Raw genomic sequence first — 23,140 nt, 5'->3', positions numbered from 1 at the left:
ATGTCTCCTTCCAGATTTAGTCTTTATCCAGAATTTATTACGTTTCCTGCATAAAAGCGTTACAACAACACGAGAACACGAAGCAGCAGCTGAAAACTTAAAGAAACACAACACGGATAAAGAACACCATCTAAATTTAGCAACATAATGATATAAATGCCTAATAATTATTTAGCGTTTAAATTCATGGAGTTATCGGATGAAGAAAAATCGCAACACGAATAAGCAAATAAGGCCAATAAGAACATATGGCTGCAATGCCGCTGTGTACAGGTGGAAATTAAAAAGAATGTAATGAACAGTGTCGCCCTAATAAGCGCCCGTCACATTCCATTTCAACTGGCATCTCTTGAGCACTTCCAAATTACACACGTCTTTCTCAGAATCACAATCAAACTGATATTCCATGATATGCCAGCGAAGATCATAGGGCGCTCTACAAAATTCACTATCTCACATATCCTCTTCGTCCTTCGGTTCGTTTTTGATTTCGTATTCCACATCTCCATTCCAACCTGCAGCATTCCGACCATTCACCATTTCCATCTCCTGATCTTCCACCTTAACATGAATATCCTCGGGTAGTTCTTGTTTAATTTTGACATCATCCTCATCACTATCCGACTGCGATGTACTGCCATGGGAATTCGATAAATGCGAATGCTGCTCCTCCGCTTTCACAACGGGACTGATCTGCGATACAGTGCTAGCAGCATCAGGCGATTTTCGACTGCCTGATGTTCCAGCCGCATCACCAGCGACATCCGCAGCAGGCCTCTCCGGCATAGGCACACCCGTCCGCTGGCAATAAACCGCAATGCGCGGATCATTTTCCAATGCTTCCCGCTCCAGCCAACTCAGATCCACCTGCCCAAACCGCGAGTACACTGCGCTGCGCACCCCCGCCGGAATCAGACTCCAACCAGGTGGATTATTATTGGCATGAGTGGCATCAATCTCCAGATTCCCGGTTTTATTGGCCGTCGCCCGTCGTTCCGTCTTCTTAAAAGTAGTGATGGTCCGCGGCATATCGGAAACTCTGGAAGCAACGGCAAATTCACTAGTACCCGCTGCTTCCCGTCCATTGGTGCTGCTCGAAGCGGAACCGGGTTCCAGGGGACTGGCGCGCCCCGCTCCATCCGTGTTGGGCGACGTCGCCGTTAATGCAATCGGTTTCAAATTAGACGGTGGCGGTTTCAGACGAATCTGCTGCAATTTGACGGGATTCGACGGAACAGATGATTGTAATGGTGCTTGGTTCAGCTTAGAAGATGGTTTTACGGTTTCCTGCATCTTATCAGCTTCTTTCGTTGGAGCAACGCGTGCTGGGGCAACCGGCGGCTTGATGCGAGTGCCAGCTGGCGCTTGCATGACGGGAGCAGTCAGTTGTTTAACATTCTGCATTTGTTGTTTCTTCTGCTGCTGTTGTTGTTGCTGCTGCTGGTGTTTTTGATTCTGATGGTGCTGATGAAACACGGCAAGCTGCTGATGGATTTCATGCGGCGTCACACTGATCATGGGAGGCATCATGCGCGGCACAGACAGTGGCAGAGATGCTAGACCACCTACTGAAAAAGAACCCGGCAACGACATTAGTGGCATATTCATACTCATGCGATATGCGGAAAACTGTGGCAGTCCCATGGGCATAGGAGGAAAGCTAGGCAGCGACAATCCTCCTAGCCCTGACAGTCCCGATTGCATCGTATCATTGCGGACATAATCATTACCAGCATTATGCTCAATCTGCGCTCCGCGTACAGTCGTCTCCGCAACCGGGGTACGGACATGGTCCGTGGCCTGTCCGCGTTTTCCCCCGGCTGCGACGTCGCGCCGACCGCGATGTTCTCCGGCATTCATTTCATAATGATCAATCTCCTCATCCGATTCCTCCTCCGGTGTCGCTGGTCCACGTCGTCGCTGTTTCTTATCATCCGTTCGTCCATCTTCCTCATCTTCATCCTCATTCTCCTCGTCCTCATCGCCATCATCATCATCCCAATCTTCGTCGTCCGGTGAAACATTATCGAAAGCTTCCTCCATTCGTGAATCCTCCTGTTCATCCGATCCCGATTCAACGTTGTCGTATTCCGTCTCCCGCCGTTTAACACGACTACGCTCATACTCATCGTCAGATGCGTAGCGCTGTCGTTTCACCGGTCTTTCCGGCGAAACGTCCGACACATTCTCAGTCTGGTCCAGATAATCACCGCTCACAGCCGACAGGCTACGATCGTCTCGTTCCAGGTCGCTTCCGGCCGACGACACGTACGACGGCGACGAGACTTTATCGTAAACAATTGGATTTTTCTGTCGAGCACGTTCTTTACGACGTGGCGGTGAGGCTATCTGGCGCTTCTCCTTGCGCACAGTCTCTCGAATGCGGCTGGTGGATGGCTGAGCGGTCCGAGCAGATGAAGATGCTTGCACGCGGACGCGATCAGAAACTGATCGGGAAGGTTTCAATACCGGACGCCGTGTGCGTTTAATATTGGAAGCCTCTTCGTCGGAATCATGTGAGCGCGAACGGATGTCTTTACGGCGCGTGTACGGAGACACTCTGGCACGCCGCAATGGAGCGGAAGTGAGTGACCGTTCGCGCTTTACTTCCGGTGTAGCAGAACGTTCGCGGCGTCGACCAATATCTTTACGGACCATATCCCGTTTTTCTTCGTAGCGGTTGGCTTTCCGTTCCCCACTGAATCGCTTGCGCGGCTGCTCGCGATCCGAACTCGGTGGAGAGATTTTGTGCTTGCGGCGATTCTTGTCAATAGGAATGCGAGTTGCACGAGGTGGCGATTTGTCAACGGGAACGCGCGTTTGACGGGCCGGACGCGGTGGCGACGGCTCATCGGATCTTGGTGGTGAAATAATTCGTTTGCGGACCGGCGGGCGTGGCCGCACCTTTTCCACCGGTGAAGGCGGTCGCGGCCGCGATGTCTCAGCACGTCCATTCCGCAGTTCGGCGGGCGGCCGTAAAACGGGCGTAAAACCAACGGCTTCGGGTGATTTAGCAGTGTGTCGCTTCCATCCTCCCGGAGCGGGAGGACTGCTCGGTGCGTAGGACGTGGAAGCGTTGGGTACGGGTCCCAGCCGGTTGATCATGGTCGACTTCATCGTCTGCTTCGCGGCCTTCCCCATGTCGATACTAGCCGGGGAATCCGGATTACCCTGGATCCGGATGTGACGCTCCTCATCCGAGAACGCCACGTTAATTTTTAAGGGACGAAAGCCGTGGCTGTTTGCTGGCTCATCTGGCAGTGGTGCGTTGGCGATGTCGGCATACACCCGGCGCATCGCCGTCGCGGGATCCTCCAGCGGAACATCTGCATTCTCATGGCGCATGTGGTTCAGATGGCTACGCAGATCGTCCGGTTTATGTCGGGCATTGATTTTATGACGAAGATCTGTCAAGCAGAAAAAGCACGCATGGGAACTGCTATCAGTGGAATGTCAACTTTGATTTCACTATGATATGGTTTGTCACGTTTATAATCAGCATTTCAATGCATCTAGGTAAATAAATGCTCGAAGCAACGTGTCGGCATAGCAGACCTAGGTAAGAACTGGTTTGACAGCCAAATTAGGAAAACTGCGCATACAGAGTACACGAAATAAACAACCATTACTAAAGCAGAACTGCTGTACTGTTATTGCAAATTTGTAAATTATAGGTATTACCAGGAACCTTCTATATTCTATAGAAAGTACTTGGTACTATAAAAAAGCATACTTCTATACAAAACACTTTCTACACTATAGAAAGTACTTGGTATTACTGTACACTTGCAGATGATATTAAGCAACTTCAATATTATTATTTTTCTCCCATTAATTTTATTGACGATGAATTATCAAAACTGCAAATCCCTAACGCCGCAGCAGTGACTGCCCTCACTCGTGCCGAAACAGAAAAATAAAGTGCAAAACAAAATCATGAACAAGCACAAATGTTACAGTTCATCCAGAGTAAATGCAAATACTCGTACGAGTATTAAAAATGTCTGTAAACTGTAATCAATAGCGTATTCGTACGGATAACGGTGACGATAACCGATAAAACGAGAATAAAAACAGAAGAAAACTGCACTGAAATTGATGATAATTTCGCTTTTTATGGCGACTGCAATTTAGTGATTACAAAGAACTCAAAGAAGCAACACAAATGTAACAACAAATTATTAAATTATTTCAGTACTTATATACCGTAAATTAGTGCCTTAATGCTGAACAGCGAATATTAAATCAGCAGGGCGATTTGGAAAATGTTGTGTATGACGCGCACTCCTTGGTAAAACACTTCTCACCTGTGGGCGCTGGCTGGCCAAAACCATTGCCAGCATCATCGCCAAAGCGCACCGATCGTCCATTCCGCTGGCGGACAGTGACATCCAGCACGTTGTCCGCATCGTCCGGAAATCGAGCATCCCGGCTGCGTGGATGAAAACCCAGACGATCGGTGACACGCATTCGGAAGGGGGCATTCTGATTGTTGGACGGCGCGGCCTCCCAGTCATCATCCCCGTACTGATCAAAGCCATCATCTTGATTGTCTAGTGGGAAATTTCTCGGATGGCCCAGTCTATCAGCCAGCTTACGGGGTCGATTGGGAAGAGCATTGTTCTGATTTGGCCGTGGCCGCTGAAATCCCAGCCGTGATTTGACATCGAGGGGGCGATTACGATTCGGTGGCATTTTTATAAGTTGCAGATGGTTCACTAGTTCGTCAAGATTACGATCATTCAAATTATCAAAAAGAAATCAATCAAATATTATCCATTCCGGATCTCCATGGTTCGCAACTTCGCATAGAGAAAATGGGAGTTAGCATCGACAGAACGAGCGACGTCCGTATTGAGTGTCCTCTATTAACTTTGCTAATAATCCAGGATCAATGAATGACACTTTACACCAACGAGCTATGCAAAAGCAGCAACTGCAAGCGGAAAGGAAAAACTGACAAAGGGGTTAAATGCAAAAAGCGAATAAAGCCACAGGGATACCAAACTGCAGTCCAGTACTCGAGAAAGTTCAGTTAGACAATTGAAATTTACTGCACCATACTATGCTATACTTAACCTTCTTAAATATAAACTACAAAACCGAAAAGATTATAGGAAAACGAAGACAGAAGAGAATTATGCAGGAGTTCTTCGTTGCAGTCTTGCAGGTTGCCAACTCAAACGTTCCCGAAATAAAACGAAGAAACGGCAGAACTGACAAGCAAAAATCAGGTTTAAGGCTAACGGCTAGATTAGAACACCCTGTTCGTGGTGCACGGTGCACCTGTGCGAAAGGTTTTTCACGTAGTCGTCACCTTGTCTGGGTGCAAATATGCCGCCCTACTGAGCAAGTGCCGGGTGCGAAGTTGTGTGCATCGTGCACAATATGCACTTACTCAGCCAATGTGCACCACAAAACAGGCTGATGGTGCAAAGTGTGAACTGATGTAAAGTCAAAGACCATTAAACGCTAACGGGACCGAAAAATCAGCTGTAAATTGAAATATAGAAATTTTTGTTTTTCAGTAGTAGTGTAAGATCCGCTTTTAGTTTTGTTCCTTTTCATCGTATTTCCCGCAACTTGAACATCATAGTTTTAAAATCTTTCTTAATTGTGATTTTGAATTCTGATTTGGTTTACTCGACTTCTGGTGTTTGGTTGGACTCGGACAGTCGGATTGTTGTTTCCTCTCTGCCAGGAGAGTTATCAACCAGGCTTTAAGCTTATCACGCAACTAGGTAGTCGAAATTGTTGGTAGTGGGACCATCTCAAGAAAAATGAGTTCGCGAAAGAAATCTGGTAAGGTTTTATGCTTGTCCGTGTCTGGGTTTCATTTGTGGCATTTGACAAATCATAAGTGCCACTTATCTGGAAATGATGCAGACCAACGTATTGCAGCACGAGCGAAGGCGCTCACGGAAAGCAAACTTTCAACTCTGCAGCAGTTCTTCCCTGACATCGCAGCGGATGTTATTCAGCTGACGCTTGAAGAGTAAGTTTTAAAATGAGATAAACGTCTTGACAGGTGTACCATGGTTCATGATAGATGATATTACTATTTTTAAAAAATTGTTTTATAATTCGTACCAGCCATGCAGCTCTTAGCAGACCGTAACAGGTATAATAACAGTAATTGACGATTACAGGTGCTAGTAACAGATTGCATACATTTCGTCATTTTTTCCTTTCATTTTGTATTAGCTGCAAAGGCGACATGGAGAAAACGATGATCATCCTGAAGGAAATGGATGAAGAGCTGCGCAAAACTCTGGTGAAAACCCCGGAAGTTTTGTCATCTGAATTGAGCGAAACAGGCACAGACGTGGAGAGAAATCGTCTTTCTGATCCGAACGAAACGATCGTCCTAGGGGATGGATATAATTGTCTGCCTAACATGCCACAGGCACAAGAGATTACATTATTGGTAGATACGACAGTACCCGACGAAATCCGCTCCACATCGAGCGAACGCAGTGCGCAGTCCGTGAAATTCCACGCACCTCTGTGGCAGTCGGATAGCAGTTCGTGCGACAAATCGCAGGTAAAATCTTCAGTCTAAAAGAACTATAAACATTTGTAACTTAATAATATTGAGTACTTCTGGAAATTATTAGTATTGGCTATTGTTTTTTAGTTTTTTCTGAAGAGAACGGGCTAGATTTAATAAATATTTGTTGTTGTTTATAAGCTGTTAAAAATTTTTTAATCTCGGTGCTATGCTGATTGATACTCATTTCTGCGTTTATTAACATCCGTGCAAAGGTAATGGTTTTTGTGTTATGGAAGTGCTTCGTTTTTTTGCTTTAGAGCACGGATATTGATTATTTGGAGTCGACATCATCTTCGGCGCTGGAAGATTCATCTTCCAGTGGAAGTCGTATGATGGACAAGGAGAACCGTCGTTCGCCGTTCGCATGGCCGGCCGATGCGAATCCGACCGGCGAGAATGATGGGTTTACGAGCGAAATCAACCAGCTGAACGACACTGTTTTGGGCGACGAGGCTAGCGATAACAATCTTGCCGGAAACGGTGAAAGCGCATTTTACTCAGCGCCCATGAGTCTGCAGCTTGACAAGGATTTGGCTTGTCGATTGATGATGACTTTTGGACTTATGCAGGTGTCTATCGACACGAACGACAGCAGTAAGTTATTTCCACCGATACGTACTGTCTTATTGTTAGCTGGAAGTGGAAAGATAAGATTTGGGTCGCTACTCGAAAGTGATAAGAATGAAATTAATTATTGATATCGGTGCCGCAGTTCAATTCTGAAATATATATGGGCTTCTAATTTCGACTATTGTTGCGTTGAAATATTAAGTTGTTGTACGTTTAATTGGGCATTTGTTGATAATCTGGACTTTGCTGTATCGCTTATCAATGGATAATCTGTTTTATCAATAGATAATCTTACAATCAACTTGGACATGGAAACTGCGTACAGACTGTATCAGGCGTGGAAAAACACACAGGAAGCTAACGCGATGCAGGCGGAGATCACAGACAATTCGGGTATGGCGGAATTATTGGATATTCAGAGAGTCAAGGTTTCACTGTTACGTTTTTGTTTTTAAGATGAACATTTGGCGAAAGCTCTGCAGGTGCGTATCTGCACTTCAGTCGTAGCATATTCTGTATTTAAATCTGCCGCCTGGGTCATGCTTTATGCAGCGTTTAATTGACCGATTCACACAATTTAAGGAGCACGAATTAGTTTTAGCTATGCAATGTCTTTAGTCTGATTTTCAGATATTCTTATTCAATATCCCTTTTTGTTTCTTTTGATAAATTCAATGTGTTGGCTTTATTTCTGTAAGTTTTGTTTGCCTGCTAGATGCAAGTTTAGTTTGGTACTTTCATGCGCTATTTTTAATTTTTTAGTTTTAAGACTTGCACTGTGACTTTCATTCAGATGAAGTTGTCCGTTCTTGTAAAATTTGATTTCCCATGGACATTCTTGCAAAATCTGTTTTTGCAGGATTTGGAGCACGAGACGTATGCAGAGCAAGATTTGAAAAACCGGACTATGAAAGAAATCATGGATGAGACGCTGGCGCTGCAGCTAATGGAGAAGGAATCGGTAATGCTATGCCAAAACATTTCCAGAGAAGCATGTATGTAGACTTATGCGAACAGGAGTACCGGGGATTGGATGTGGCTTCTGCGTTGATGTACCAGTCGGATGATGGACTGCAGTCGAGATATGCCGGTGTTCTGCTCAAATCTTACAAGTTAGTGAATTCCAGTTCATATTCGACTGCTTCTTTGACTGAGCTTGTCGGTTGTATTTGATAGCATATCGTCTGACTCCGCCTTTCCACCGCTGGATCCCAGACCAAAGAACGTCTTTGCCAATAATTTTCCACAGCGCAGTAAGGATTTGGGAGTTTTGCAAGTATGTAAAAACTAAGCTGATCATGTCGAGATACGGTTTATGGACGAATGTCATGTTTTGTGAAAAACGAAGGAATGTGCTAAAGTTTTGCAGAAGCAAAACATGAAATGTACATAAATGTGCTTTTATTGCAGAAATCACTGGATGATCCGCCGGATGGATCTCCTACACGATTTCCCCGACCGAGCAGTGCCGGGAAGGTCATTAACGTGAAGCCGATCGGTAGTAACTCGGCGGAAAATGTTACAAATAAAGGTCCCAAAACTGATCCAGTTGATTACTATGGAAAGCGACAAAAAGCGCTGGAACTGCAGCAAAAAGCTCTGGAGTACGGTGCTAGAGCCGGGAATGCTTACAAAGATCAGAAGCTGGGTGGTGGGGCTGCAGCGTACTATCTGCAAAAGGTACCGCAGTGCCTACTAATTTTTTAATACCTTCCACTCTTTTTAAATCAAATAGTCGGCGCCGTTTTTTCAGTTGTCTGAATTGGACCTGTTTTGATTCACTTCCCACGATTTTGTTATATAATAATATGATATTTGCATCACAGGCGCATGAACACAAAGCTTTATCGAAACAAGCGCATTTCCAAGCGTCACTGGATATTTTAGCGGACCGGAACAGTAATGTTAGCGATGGCGAGATCGATCTGCACGGATTACGCATGGATGAAGTGGGCACGGCACTGGAAGACTTTTTTGCTCGTAAACATAAAAGTAAAGAACTGAAGATCATCGCGGGGCGTGGCATGCATAGCCGGCATGGTGTGTCGGAAGTACGACGGGCTGTGGAAATTTATTTGAAGAAACATGACTTGACGTAAGTACCTCGTATTATTTTATTCTTCTAACTTCTCACTACTTACTGTTTGATTAAGACAGTAGTATCGTTATGATGAACACGTGCATTTAGTTGGTTTCTTATTTTAAAATCTGTTGAGTTCATTGTGCTCCAAGGGAGACGTTGAAAAGCCTCCGGCAACGAATTTCAGTATTTCTATTCGCTTCTTGATTAATTTGTAAATTAATCTGTAAGAAAATTGTGTCATATTAGTGATCGCCTTTCCTTAATTCCAGATATGTCGAAGGACCGCCAAGTGGTACGTTCTACGTGGATAAAGTGCAAAAATTGCACGCAAGACCACCGTAGCATATTCCGTGGAGCAATGATAATATTTCATAACTCAAATAAAAATTTTGATTATTGTTGAACGTGTTATTTTTAGATAGTATCTTTCTAATTCTGCTATCTACATAAGAGAGCTAAGAGAAATCTATTTTGCTGTATAAGTCTGAAAGTCCCGTTAGTATTCTACTTTGTGCACACGAGATGCGTTTAGTATTACGAGTACTTCCTTACCTCTACAACCGCGTTGTTTTGGTTTGAAGAGAGTTGTTTATTTTTATGCGAATTGTTAATGATACTCGTACCGTACTAAACGTTCGTTGTCAACCTGTACTTTCATGCTCTTATTAGATGTTGTTTATCTTTGCTGATGTTTGACATCTCTAGATTCAACAAAAATAAATATGCACTAGGTGAGATGATGGCGATGATCACCTTACGGTTTAGACCATGAAAACATTACAGTATTAGGTAGTAAGCGTATTTGCTCTTCCCGGTTGTAATGGTAAATTTCAATCCCCTTTAATCCGCGTCTGAGCATTAGAGGAGAACTGAGGATGTGTATTTTAATTTCGTTTCTTTCAGCTCGTAGCGAATCAGATAGCGCAACATCTTGACAAAATTACATTTCAGCTTCAGCACCTATCTGTACATGTACCTTCATGATCACAATCATCACATATTTATATTAGTGTTATACATAAATAAAATTTGGCTACTTCGGAATGATATATCCAACAGGAATACACATATTCTGTCCGCAAATAAAGATCATCTTGGAAGCTCATTGAATGATTGAAGAGTCTTTGGTTGCTTTGAAATTATTAGAGAAAAGTTAGACGGGCAGCAGTACATTCTTCACAAAAATATTTTTTAAGATCTTTGGCAAGAGATTTTTTTTATATTTCCCAAGGCTGAGTTTTAAATGTGCGATGGTCTCCGATCATAGGAATAGTCTATGGATTCTCTGTATCCGATTCGTCCTTCATAAGGATTTCCGGCATGACTAATGCTCAGTCGCGGCGATGAAGTGACGCTTTTTCGATGAATTGACTAGAAAATGGCAAATATACCATCAGTGATTTTCTTTTTTTTGCAGAATTTAGTAGTAAATAAATTTCTTTGGGATAATTTATCACTGCACCAAATAAACCGGTAAGTTACACAGGCAGGCAGGCATTATTTACGTTTATGGCGGGTAAACCGGTACCGTTGTAGGTCTGTACACAAAAATTTACATTACATATACAATACAGCGACTGACTACTACAATACGATTTATGTTATGTAGGATATATTCAAGCAGGTTTGCAAGTATCTGCATATTTGCGTTTTTACTATAACACCATAATCTTTCTAAATCACCGAGCTTACCGAACGACGTCGCTTATCCTGTTGACCCGGCTTCGTGGCATTCTTATTCTTGGCCAATCCCAGACTCGGCTGATTGCCCAGCACTTTCTCCATGACAGCCAACACTTCCGGTGTCAGCTTATCCAGCACCGACAGCGCCAGCAGATGATCCCGCAGCTGCTCCAACGAACTGGGACTGATCAGCACCGACTGTACCAGTTCGGTGCGCAGACACCAGGCAATCGCCAACTGGCTGAGGGAACAACCGATCTGATCGGCGATGGGGCGCAGGTATTTGATTTTATGCAGGTGTAAGGTCACTTCGCTGTTGCGACGTTCCCGCTCGATGATGGAGGTGTCGCGTTCCAGTAAGGCCCAGCGCTGCATGGCCAGTGAACTGGATGTATTGTCGTCCATCTCGTAATCTCCCACAATTAGACCGTTGGCCAATGGGGAATATGTAATACTGCCGCATCCTACAATTATTATTTGCATTATGTGTTATATAACCAACCGTTCCTCTTTATATTGCAATAACTTGTTTCTTTGTTAAATTTAATCCCATTCTCAATTTAATCACCAATTGTTTATAAGGTCAAATGCAGCGTGACAGTCGACATTTTGTATGTAATACATAATTACATAAAGATATTATGTGCGAAGGGTTTGCGCGCCGCGATGGCATAATTGAAGGTTTATAGGAATTAGGATGCTATCCTGACAATCTCTTCCACTGTTTCTTACCTATTCCGCATAAAAGCTCCGGGATCACCAATTCCACTGGCTCCCGGCGAAACACATTATATTCGCACTGGTCAGCCAGCGGCGGTGTGAGATTAAGCACTTTGGCAACGGTGTAGGCTTCCATGATTTCCGCTTGGCTCCAGTTGGCTGTCGCCCAGTAAAAGGCCCACCCTTTCTCGATCACCCATGAAAAAGCGCGCACAATTTCTGAAAAAATAGCGGCAGTATCGGTCACTAAAATCCAACAAGCATACAAATAAAATATTAAACATTATATGTCGCTTTATTATATTGAGTTAAAATAATTTGTGTCCGAGCATGTAAAGTGTATGTTGTCAGTTGCAAACTTATCTAAATTGTGCAGAAGCGGCATTATAAATCATAAACAGAAGCGTCATTATGCCAGTTAGTGTAATTAAATAAATTTTATATTGGATTATAACTTATACCTTCCATGGGAGTGCAGTTATCGCGACAGCAAGCGAATACGACATCTACATACGCTAACCCAAGCCGTTCCAGGCTAGCTTGCAAGGATTCCACCACGTGTTTCCGGGAAAGTCCTTTCTCGGTTTCCGCCGTTCCCGTGCGGCAGATTTTTGTCGTAATGACGTAACTCGAGCGTCTGCAAAAAAATGCTAATTGAATTCTTCAGCTAAATACATGTACAAGTACAGCAAAAACTGACTGAACCATACTTAACCATCAGTATCTTAAAATATTTGAACGATGTCGGTAACAACGTGTCTGCGTATAATGATTTGCTCAGATAAGTAACTCGCTAGATAAACAATATTTGTATTTAACTTTCAACCAACTACAGGCTGTACTGTATGTGCTATGTAGTATGTATTGTAAAACATAATAATTATGCAAAATAATATAACAATACTACAGAATATTATCTTATGCACTGCAATCATTTGTAAATCATGGAAACATTATTTGAATTACCACAAGCATATTAATACCTCCATTTCTTCTTTTTGAGGACTTTTCCCAAAAGAGTTTCCGTTCTGCAACATAAAACGCCCAGTGCATTCAGTTTAGCCGTCTCCGTATACTATATGACAACACTATGCGCGGTACTGAACATACAGCTTAAAATTACAATTAAAATCAGTCTTTCAAGGAAATGTGTAAAGTGTAGTTACATGATGCAGATACTACGTACATTTCTTATCTATTGAATTATTGGTTTATTTTTGTATTCTAAGCAACTACCGTATAATCCGAAGATGACGCATTCGTGCAGTAAACTAATAATTAAACTAATCCGTAAATAACCGCTGAAATGCATTTATATATGTGCCCTCCAGCAACCACGTATCATGTCCATTGGACTCGTATTACCTGCCAACCGGAAGTGCAGTCGGCACACCCGGCGTTCCATTGGTCTGACTGTCGGCTGCGTCAAAGTAGTTGACCCCGCACTCATAGGCCAGACTGACGATCTGCTCCACAATCTCCTCCGCAGCGGCCGTACAGTGCTTGGATGCCGGTGCGGGTGGTGTTGGCGCGGCAACGGTTATTGTTGTTGTTGTCAGCGGAGTAGCGCTTGACGGAACGAGATTACTCTGGCTGATGGCGTTGACTAATGATACGCCGGTACTGGTGTTGGATGGGGATTGCGGCTGCGACAGCTGCAGCTGCAGTCCGATCATATTGGCCCCGCCGGGAGCGTTGCCGGGCATCGTGATGGTGGAGGATGATGAGCGCGGTACGACCGGCGCCAGGGTTCCGGTCTGTAAGGACTGCATCTGCGCGTACTGCAGCGCCAATCCCAATCCCGGCCCCATGCCCAGGCTAATACGGGAAATCCGTAAACCGGAATTTCCCAGACTCCTGTACAACGGATGTAGTCAGCGCGAAAGGCAGCTTAAGGGCTTGAGTTAGAGATTATCATTTAATTACGCTCGAAATAAATCATTAAACTCATTGTTAGTTCCTTGTACGTCAATGCTTCGTTATTATATAATTTGCAGATATTATATCGTGGACCTTGTACGCGGATAGTGTCGTCAGAAAATGTTTTCTGTAGTAGTATTTATTAAAAACTACTCTAGAGTTGTGTCAACATTACGCTTATTTTCTATTTTGTATGTACTCTACAGAGACGACTGAAAGCGGTGTTACCACAGTGCAGTATAACTATAAAGGATGGAAAAGAGTGAAGAAAAGTAGATAATAAAATATTGAATAAGTGTATATAAACTTAGAAAGATTCGGACGACGTCAGCGCGGGCAACTACGAGTATATAAGGTCATAGGTACGCTACCGTACGCATATTCCATCCTAATTATGTGTGTCATAATATTGTTTGACGATAAAAAACAGACTGACTTTTCGGATTGCGACTATGGAACTCACAAGTCAGGTCATGGTCATTTAATCAATAATTTCTGTCTGCTGGGTGGATTTTGCCAAGCTGCACGGCCGTTTCTGGGATCTAATGTAAAGCTCTACATGTGCAAGTTTCAAGTAAACAGTGGGATAAAACTTACGCTAACCAAGTGGAAGCGGAAGTTAGATCCTTTCCCTTGATAGAAATAAAATCGATAGACTTTTTAAGTGTGCGTAAGAAAATGTTTACGGAATCCAGCATCCTTTTGTAGGCGGCCTATATGTGTCGGCAGCGCGATCAGTAGTTATAAAAGTTTCCCTTTACAATCGCCGAGCGTCGTCTATTACATAAGCTTATAAATTGCTTGGGTAATTTTTCACTAATAACAAACCTATTGACGACAGGAAATCGAGCTTTAACACCCGGTTAACGCTTGGCTTAATCATTGTGTAATAAATGCCAGAGCCGGTATCCATGCATATGGAGGTCACGGAATGGCCGAGTTATTTTTAAAAACGATCCCTGCCGTGACAGAAAACAATTCCGGCGTCTCACATATTTTGAACTGTGCTGATTTGTTTGTATGCATACACGGCTATGATACGTAGTAATTACGTACCGATACTAGTAACGGTTTTTGACGGGATTCTGCTCATCGGGTCATTTATCATTTGCATATTTTCCGGTGTTGCACACAAATTGCGCTGCACTTATGCGACAATTAAAAACAAAGGCATCAGAGCAGATTTACACGTTACACTTATATAACTGGATTAAAACTGCACTTTCGAAGTAGGTCAAATTTCGTATTCACTGGCGGAAGTCCCAAAAGACAGCTACGGATGCATGGCATAAAGATCCAAAGCGCGATACGTGCATGCAAATTGATGTAATACATACAATTCGTGCACCACTTTGGAAAATCGGTTTATTTGCATGTGAGCAGTATGTAGAGTATCGAACATATGTATGGTTACACGGCAAATAAAGACACGTTTACTTAATACTGTAATATGAATTCATGTAAATAAGCTGATATTCAAACCCGTTGCATCAAACTTAGAAACTTACTAGTTAGGCACAAAGAATTAAACGATGAATTAAAAGGTTATAACTAGGGCTCTCGTAACGTTGCTGTAATTAAAATAATTTGACACAGCTAACAATGATTGGTCAAATGGATTTGGACTGGTACGTTAAAAAGTGTTCAAGTAATTAAGTCTGCATCTTTTCACGATACTAATAATTTTGTGATCATTTCGCAAACTGGATAGGAGGATCGGTGAGACATTTTAATTCCGGTGTAATTAATAGACGTGCGGGTTATTAAATGCACCGGGTAGCGTGCATAAAAATATGATAATTCGATAGTAATCAAAATATTTTAAAACTGCTCTAGCTGTTCACAATAAAAGTTGTAGTGGTCTTTTAAAATACTCGTGCCCGCAGTTTTCACAAGCCACAGGTGCACCAAAAGTACATATTTGTACTTCCATTTGCGGTATACGATAAAATCCAATTTGAAATTTGAATTAAATTCAAGAACAAAATACTAGCTTATACCAAAATAATTTAATACTTTATCTGTCAGTAGAATTAACGCACTGCTGGTAGCAGTTTTTAGAAAAATGAAATTTTTATTTCTTGAAAGATTCAATATAAATTTTAGCAGATATGTTTCAAACATATTTTAGCATTTGCGGTTCAAATTTACCGGTATTGCATGGACTGCTTTTCCAGCATGGATCTAGAGAGAAACGCCCGTGAAACCGATCCCGATGAATTTTGCCGCGTTGGGTGCAGCGTAGCCAGACGGAGACGGGAACGGGCGCGCCGCCACCGATTCGCGGATACAGTCGAAGGTGCAGGCAACTGCAAAAACGTACGGAGAATTAGGGAAAAAGAAATAAAATCTACACACGGGGACAAGAAAACAGACCGGGCATATATATTGAGCTTAAACAAGGATAACATCCGGCACCAGCACATCCCACAAGCGCCGGCACTCTGTCTAATTGCGATCATTTAACCCAACAACATCCCATTCATCCGGCTGCGCATATATGTATACAATAATAATACAAACACGATCCCATGGACCGCTTGCCGCGGTTGACACATGAGAGAGTGTATGTACCAAATGGTCACTCATTCCCGGGTTAGGAATACATTTGCTACATAAGCGCACGACCCTATTTAAACAACACTCACCTCAAGTGTTATCACAATAAAAATCCATGACAAATAGCAATGTTTTCCCACTGTGCCATTTACACATCACACGCTATTTGTATCATTCATAATAATAAAAACGCTAGATAATTGTACATCCTACGCATCTCTCTGTAATCACAATCTGCCGGTTGCGCGAGTGTGTGTAGATCACGCACACGCTTACACATGACAAATAAATCTGCGCGCCGCAACGGGAGATTCAGCATTCATAAATACATGCAGCCGGCAAGTTTTTATTATCTATTTCAAGATCAACGTCCACACAATTTATATGTATGCATGTATATATGGGGGAAAATCGATCGCGGGAGCGTAGCCAGCAACTGACAAATCACCGTCTAGCGATTGTTTTTGAGGGTTATGTGTATACGGACTGTCGTCGGGGATTATTTTGTCAGCTTCCTCCTTTTTGTTGGAGTGGGATGTTTGTATTCCCAACGTTAAACATGACCATGGAGCCATGGTTAATCAACCGACAGTGTACACACGCGCTCAGCAGTAGTGATCTGATTTACGAAGATTCTACACTTCATTCGCGGCACTACATGCAAATTATATCAGGCACTGGCTAGATCATGAGCCACGAACAAGCATATTCTGTAGATGGTTTTACAGCAGGCAGCTTCCGATCGGGATGCATGTAGTACCGCAACCACAAGTATGTGTGAATATAATAATAATAAGTATACCCAAACTCTCGAATGGACGATCGTGTGAATTTGTGAACACATTGAGCCGGTTATCTTTTGTACGCTTTCAGCTTCGCTCTTATGAGATGGTGCATTGTGTTGGAAGAAATGTACAGTATCTGAGAATTGCACATACTCGTTTATATAGATACAGCATATTGCACGGTGTAATACACTGTGCAGTATCGCTCCCCAGTACATAATATTACAACGGACTTTGAGAAAGAGCTATTAATTAACGCTAGCCGAGATAGCCAGTTGCGCAACTGGTCCTTTCCGGTGCGCGGTAGCTCGTTTTCGAAATCCATTGTATATGTGGCATAATATCATATCGATATCTTTCACGCATTGTACAAATGTTGCCGGCATCATGCGTCGTGGTCCGTGGCAGATATGCATACACCATTTGCGCAACGGGCATGACCATATGTTGTCGGGAGGATCATCCATGATTCGCATCAGAGTTAGCCGCCGTGGTTGTCTCTCAGCGCATGCAGTGCTTTTCAGGATAATAGGTCCATCAGTGTTTTATGTGAAATCTTATGTTACACATGATCAGGTTTTTTTCCGGCCTGTAGTGACGTCAGTGTTAATTGTCACATCAAGTTTTTCACGCAGAACAAAAAGGGTTTTGTATATGTATATATTTGTTCAGGAATAATGGTGTTACGTGGGAATGGTCTCATATTTCCATTACTTACGCGAATAATTGCTGTAGAGGTTTTATCCAGCTTTAGATAGTTTTTATTATGGAAGCATGGCTAATGATAAAGCTAATTTGATTATTTATTATAAATAGCAAATTTGCTCCCGTCAGAAATCGCTTGTTGCGGCACTGAATTGTCAAAAGGTACACTACCACTTTTCGAACAGTTTGCCTAGCAGTGCGCACCATACGAGTAGTACTGTAACGTAAGATATTATCTAATTATTGTACGTATATACTAAAACATAATAGCTCCCAATACGCAGCCTGCAGTATGAAGCTGTGATAATACTTGTATAGATATTCCGTTATTGTATACCTCGATAACAAATACGCTGGTAAGCGCACTAATATTCTAGCTTAGTAAGTTCGTTAAGCAAACATTATTTCTTAAATACTTGCACGCGTGTGGGTTTGGGAGATTATTTTGCCATCCGATCAATTAGTCAATGCAAAAAAAACTGAAGGCTTCGGCTTAATTATTCTGACACTTTGGATAATTACTAATTTTGGGACAAAACGTCTTTCTGCCTATCGATGAGAAGGAATATTTTTTTGCAAGCGCAAATCAGCACTACATTTAACGACGGAATTAAAGCTAACAAAAACCTTTTTCAACGCATCGTCAACCTAATATCGTATCATCGTAATCGTGTGTAAACTTAAAATAATTGTAGCCAACTATCGGTGGATTATACCACGAGTATTAGTTAAAAGTTTAGCCTTTCGGTATTTTTTATCATTTGTGCAAAAGTTTCGCTATCCACTGCGCAACTCGATTTAGACAAAAAAGTTTACAAATGCAGTGCATTTATGTTGCACATACGTACTTTTCTACTTTGTTTGCAATTCTGCAAACGCTGTATATTTAAAAAGCGCAACTGCATGTACATGGATACGATGATGCCCGTACGTAACTGCATTAAATGACCCTAAAAACTTAAATCTACAGCTAATATAAATATAAGATTACGAGTACGCGTTATACTGCACATGATGTACATTGCTCATTACTGTGCCACAAATCCGATCGAAAAGACGTGAAGATACTGTCAGTACGATGATTTTAATAGACATCTGCAAATTTTGGAATATTTTGCGATGGATCGAACAATAATTAAATCGCAAAGAAAATTGATCAACCTATAACTATGAAGCATAACATTCTGCCATTATTTTCGGAAAATGTGGGTGCTGCTGCTGGGCATGTACAATATGTGACCACTAACACATCTTTTCAGGAAAATTTCTAATACCGACTGGTTTTAGAACAGAACATTCTGTTTCTAAACCTAATATATGTAATTTGTAAGAACAGCTAATACCAGTGCCAGTGCCAGTGCCTGCTTCTTTTGTGCCAGTTTATTGTCTGCTTAGTGTGTAGATTAGTTGGATTGTCCATGATGTCGGGACATGCGGGCGTTATATTAATATGGAGCGCAGTACTATAGATAAAATGTATGAAACTTGTTATATACAGTGTTCAGCAGCTTGTATGTATACAACGTATGGCAGTGCAGGCAAAACAAATCTGCTGTGCATAATTTTATTGTTACAAAAAGTACTGTACGCTGGCGGATGCATGTAAGACAGTATTACGCCAAGATCAATCACGTATATACTGGAAACATTATCCCAAAAGTAATGTAGTTGCGTATTTTCTCGCAGTAATATGAATTTACTATAAAATATATCCTGCAAATTGATTACTTCAATTTATCAAACCTCACTGAATAAAAAACCTTGTTCCTTTATTATGGCTTTATATTGAATATGTAATACTACTTTCCGCGACATGCATATTACGCGCGGAGCGATGTAACTTTAAATAAACCTGTGCAGATGCGCTCGAGCGTGAATTTGTTCTGAAAGTGGCCATCATTTGTAAAGAAACGGAGGCCACACATACATGTCGTGAAACATACCAGTTGGTTACCTTTTAACCACGTATAAAATTATGGATAAACTACTGTATCCACGAAAAAGGTATCTTCAGATACTTTCGTACAAGAATTTCGTAGGACGCACTCGGTAGGCAATAATAGCGCAGTGCCTTGGGGCTGCAGCATAAAATACACACTGGAAATGGCGCGCAGTAATAGTCTGCAGACTGCAACTATCCCGCACAAGCATTCCCGGGTCCATGCAATTCACGTTGCATTAATATTTGAAAAGCCATCTACTACGCCGACATGAGCGTTCGGCGTATTGTACAGCGCTTACCATTTGACCGGTAATCCGTGTAAATGCCTTTTCTCGACGATCCGCCACAGTCAGTAAACACATCCGAACAGGACAAAGACGTCTTTATGGATAAATAAACTGAAAAGCCCCCATGTCTACACGGCTGCCGGTACTAGGGACTGGCGTGTGTGTATGTGCGGAACGCGTTTCCGGGCATTTCCGTGAATGTGCGTCAGCAAAGGTCTACAAAGCAGACAGGAAATAAAACCACCGAACGCGAAAACGCAATGCCGGCTTACACGACTAGCAAAGTGTTCAGATCTGCATAAGGTTACGTTGTTAAGAAACAATATGCCGAAATTCTCTGAAGCATACATATTTTGTTTTTTAGACGGGGATCGCATTGCGATGATATACACGCAGTGCACAGGGATGCGAAGATGAAATGTCACATCCGAGTGTACGGACAGGATGTCACATTTGCAAACAGATACGGCTCTTAAACTAATTTGCTGTCTGCGACCGAAGTTTCGGGCAACCAACTGTATATACAATATATATCCACCACAGCGGACACCCGGGGGCGGCGCACTCGTCGATGGCCTGGAGGTCAAGAGCGGGGAATGCTGGAGCGGGTTCGTGTTTAATCTAATTTTCGGCGGATAACGGGCGTTTTTGCTGCACCGCTGTTCCCACGCTGTCATATACATGGGAAGCATGCATGATGTATATTCCGTGTTCTGCTCGACTGCGTTTTGCGCAGACGGAGACCGCGGCGCATATATACCGCACGATCGGACGACAACAATACACTGATGCCTTAAACGAGTGATCCCACTTAAATTATTGACTTTGATGTTCTGACGAGGCCACTTAAGGAAATTTATTATGGGATAGATTTCTTCAAGTAGCGGTTCGTGGTGGAGCAATGTAATTTCGAGCTAATGAAAATTAAGATGACGTACGGAGTAAAGTAAGCACTTTCTGGCTGTTTAAATGCTTCCCTCCAAATGAAAAAAATGATGAAATATTCTTGGGCAATAAATTAGGGCTCGCAAAGATCGAGGTTACGTGGATTCCGTGGAAAGCAAAATCGGTAAAATGCTGGCGACGGTTGGGACTGTGCCGGTTGGAGAATCAGGACATTTGCTGCAAATGCATTTTAACCGCCGCATTTAAATCCATGTGCTAGTCTAGCACTTGTATGCAAAGGGGTTCCGGAAGTAATTGCAATTTGCAGAAACGGAAGAAGATTGTTAAATGCCTCTCGCTAAACCGACACCGTTTTCGTGATCGATATTAAAATGCCCTGTAAACCTACGCTTTCGGGGCAGGCCTTCGCTTAGCGCGCGCAGTCCGTTTAGTACGCTTTTCACCACATTTACATCTGCCGTTCACAAATCAACAGTTTTCGAATTCAAAGCTTACAGTATACGCACATCAGAGATTTTGTTGTGCGTCTGTTGATAAAAAATCTGAAGCCGAAGATTTTTGCAGTGTGTCGTTAACTGAATTCAGTAAATGTAACACATCAGGACTCAGGAGACGGGACGCCAAAATTTTGTATACTCGTATTGATAAAAAAATTTTAGCAGTGCTACATCTGTGAGTACGCAAAAAATGCAACTTAGAGTTTTTCACTGAAGAGCTGCCGATGCTTACCCGATCGGTACTAATAAGTACGATAAAATATTGCGATCCAATATAATCCTAAAATGGTCAGTTCGTTGCTGAATGCCGATATCACATGGGGACTATCCTCCGATATCAGAATGCGATGATAAGGCGGCACCTGTAGACTACACGCACTCGAGCAAAAGGAGAGTTACATGAACGAAGCTGACCATGAGACGCGACGCTTTGCTTGCAAACAGCGCTGATAGTAAACCAGTAATTATATTTCAAATATACCTGTACTAGCCAGTAATCACGAAAGACCCTATGTACTGTATATAATTGAGGGGCATCATGATCATATTGCTGATTAAAAATGAAAAATGATTTGCTCGTATCAAAACTGGCATGTCTGTTCTGTTAAAAAATTATAACAAAACAGAACTATTCTCTTCAGTCATACTGTAAATTTGATTATGTGGCAATATGCGTTGCGTAATTAAAATACCTACCTGATAATGAAGATTATCGACGACAATGCAGCTATATTTACAAGCAGGATCTTACACTATATACAAAATTAAATTATGAAATGCACCGTGAGCATAAATCGGATGATGCTGTAGATGGCAAACCGCAGCTCATGAATACCAAAACGTAATCCGATAAATTATTAGTACAATATTAATGACATGCAGTAGCATTAATTTGTTTACAAATCAGAAATCCGTCATACCACTTACAAAGCGCGCCAACAGCAAATCGACCGGCAAACACTTACGTACAGGCACCGATACATTCACTCTCGCTCATGAATAAGCAATCTACGCATGTAAAGGGTACAATAGCCGTGGAAAACCGTCGGTTGGGATAAAAACCTTCTAATGTTTGGCCCCCAATTGCCACCCTGGCATAGTGCACTATGCTCGGATAATGCAGCCAGGTCGTCCATCGAGGGATTTCGGGCATCAGCGGGATTGGCTGTATTATTGTTATCAATGCGCGCTATACTGCACGTATAACAGGAGAGAGCACAAGCTGCGCGTAATCCGACGCTTTTCCCAACGGTTGCTTGCCATTTAAGGGGGCGCACTGCGTTCCGGCTGGCGGCATTGTGAGCGCAGGGTTAACAAGACAGCTTCCTGCGGAGCGGCAAACTAACTCTGACTGATGGGGACGTATTAATGGAATGACAACTGCCCGGGCGCCCGGCGTCGATTACCCTGCCACAGACAACTTCCGGTCACACCAATCATGTGACCGGCCACTTCCGGTTATGTATGGAGGAAAAGTGCGTCTGCCGAAAATTTTACAACGTGATCAGTGATGCAATACAACACAAACGTAAATCGCGTATCCATGATAAACGGTTACATCAATTGTTGCCTGAAGAGCGAAAGATAAATGTGACCTAGCTATAATTATGCTGCGCAAAACTTGTGCATTGTACATATAATTCAACAGTGTGTACCAGTAGCCACATAAGGAAATACATTATAAGGAGTATCTATGTTTTCTTTGCATGAGTTATACATCTGCAATACGCGATGTGATACTCTACCAAGAATTATGCGGTGCTTAAGCAGTATCAAGTGCGCATTAGTTTAGACTCCTGGGAAATTAGAGTTTGGAAAATTAGGAGCGTGAAATATTGATCTTTTGGGCACGCAGTTTGATTGCTTATCAACAGGGGCACCGGCGCGGATGGCCATCATTAGTAAATCAAATACAGTACGTTATTGCCGC

At 42.6% G+C, this 23,140-nt stretch overlaps 3 protein-coding genes across 12 annotated transcripts; 1 reads left to right on the top strand and 2 right to left on the bottom strand.

The window, feature by feature from the left end:
* Nucleotides 1–26: 26 nt before the first annotated feature.
* On the bottom strand, nucleotides 27–5,236 carry LOC129594062 (serine/arginine repetitive matrix protein 2-like). 3 transcript variants are annotated; one of them, XM_055490610.1, is made up of 3 exons: nucleotides 4,308–5,236; nucleotides 1,731–3,407; nucleotides 27–1,565 (listed from the first exon to the last, which is right to left on the bottom strand). In XM_055490610.1, exons 1-3 carry the CDS (start codon nucleotides 4,693–4,695, stop codon nucleotides 454–456), a joined length of 3,177 nt encoding a protein of 1,058 aa, XP_055346585.1. In that variant the 5' UTR covers nucleotides 4,696–5,236; the 3' UTR covers nucleotides 27–453. The 3 variants fall into 3 exon arrangements, with proteins under 3 accessions (XP_055346585.1, XP_055346584.1, XP_055346583.1); XM_055490609.1 differs by having other exon boundaries at nucleotides 27–1,568; nucleotides 4,308–5,234; XM_055490608.1 differs by having other exon boundaries at nucleotides 27–3,407; nucleotides 4,308–5,232.
* Nucleotides 5,237–5,482: 246 nt separating this feature from the next.
* On the top strand, nucleotides 5,483–9,941 carry LOC129594162 (uncharacterized). Of its 2 annotated transcripts, none has more exons than XM_055490756.1 (12): nucleotides 5,483–5,802; nucleotides 5,902–5,995; nucleotides 6,205–6,544; nucleotides 6,811–7,147; nucleotides 7,409–7,516; nucleotides 7,580–7,605; nucleotides 7,983–8,084; nucleotides 8,141–8,235; nucleotides 8,300–8,399; nucleotides 8,534–8,803; nucleotides 8,950–9,218; nucleotides 9,476–9,941. In XM_055490756.1, the coding sequence occupies exons 1-12, from the start codon at nucleotides 5,781–5,783 to the stop codon at nucleotides 9,546–9,548; spliced, it is 1,836 nt and encodes a 611-aa protein (XP_055346731.1). In that variant the 5' UTR covers nucleotides 5,483–5,780; the 3' UTR covers nucleotides 9,549–9,941. The 2 variants fall into 2 exon arrangements, with proteins under 2 accessions (XP_055346731.1, XP_055346730.1); XM_055490755.1 differs by having other exon boundaries at nucleotides 5,887–5,995.
* Nucleotides 9,942–10,089: 148 nt separating this feature from the next.
* On the bottom strand, nucleotides 10,090–22,784 carry LOC129594156 (voltage-gated potassium channel subunit beta-2-like). Of its 7 annotated transcripts, none has more exons than XM_055490743.1 (10): nucleotides 22,131–22,784; nucleotides 21,443–21,579; nucleotides 19,820–20,023; nucleotides 15,681–15,838; nucleotides 12,975–13,466; nucleotides 12,593–12,637; nucleotides 12,071–12,246; nucleotides 11,622–11,828; nucleotides 10,899–11,353; nucleotides 10,090–10,577 (listed from the first exon to the last, which is right to left on the bottom strand). In XM_055490743.1, the coding sequence occupies exons 3-10, from the start codon at nucleotides 19,880–19,882 to the stop codon at nucleotides 10,446–10,448; spliced, it is 1,728 nt and encodes a 575-aa protein (XP_055346718.1). In that variant the 5' UTR covers nucleotides 19,883–20,023; nucleotides 21,443–21,579; nucleotides 22,131–22,784; the 3' UTR covers nucleotides 10,090–10,445. The 7 variants fall into 7 exon arrangements, with proteins under 7 accessions (XP_055346718.1, XP_055346716.1, XP_055346719.1 ...); XM_055490741.1 differs by having other exon boundaries at nucleotides 21,443–21,572; nucleotides 22,138–22,784; XM_055490744.1 differs by having other exon boundaries at nucleotides 22,180–22,784.
* Nucleotides 22,785–23,140: the final 356 nt, after the last annotated feature.

The sequence above is a fragment of the Paramacrobiotus metropolitanus genome, unplaced genomic scaffold, assembly GCF_019649055.1.
Source record: "Paramacrobiotus metropolitanus isolate TYO unplaced genomic scaffold, Prichtersi_v1.0 Parri_scaffold0000066, whole genome shotgun sequence".
NCBI classification, from domain to species: Eukaryota; Metazoa; Tardigrada; class Eutardigrada; order Parachela; family Macrobiotidae; genus Paramacrobiotus; species Paramacrobiotus metropolitanus.
Note: the sequence above shows the minus strand (reverse complement) of the source record. Positions and strands in the feature narration are given on the sequence as shown.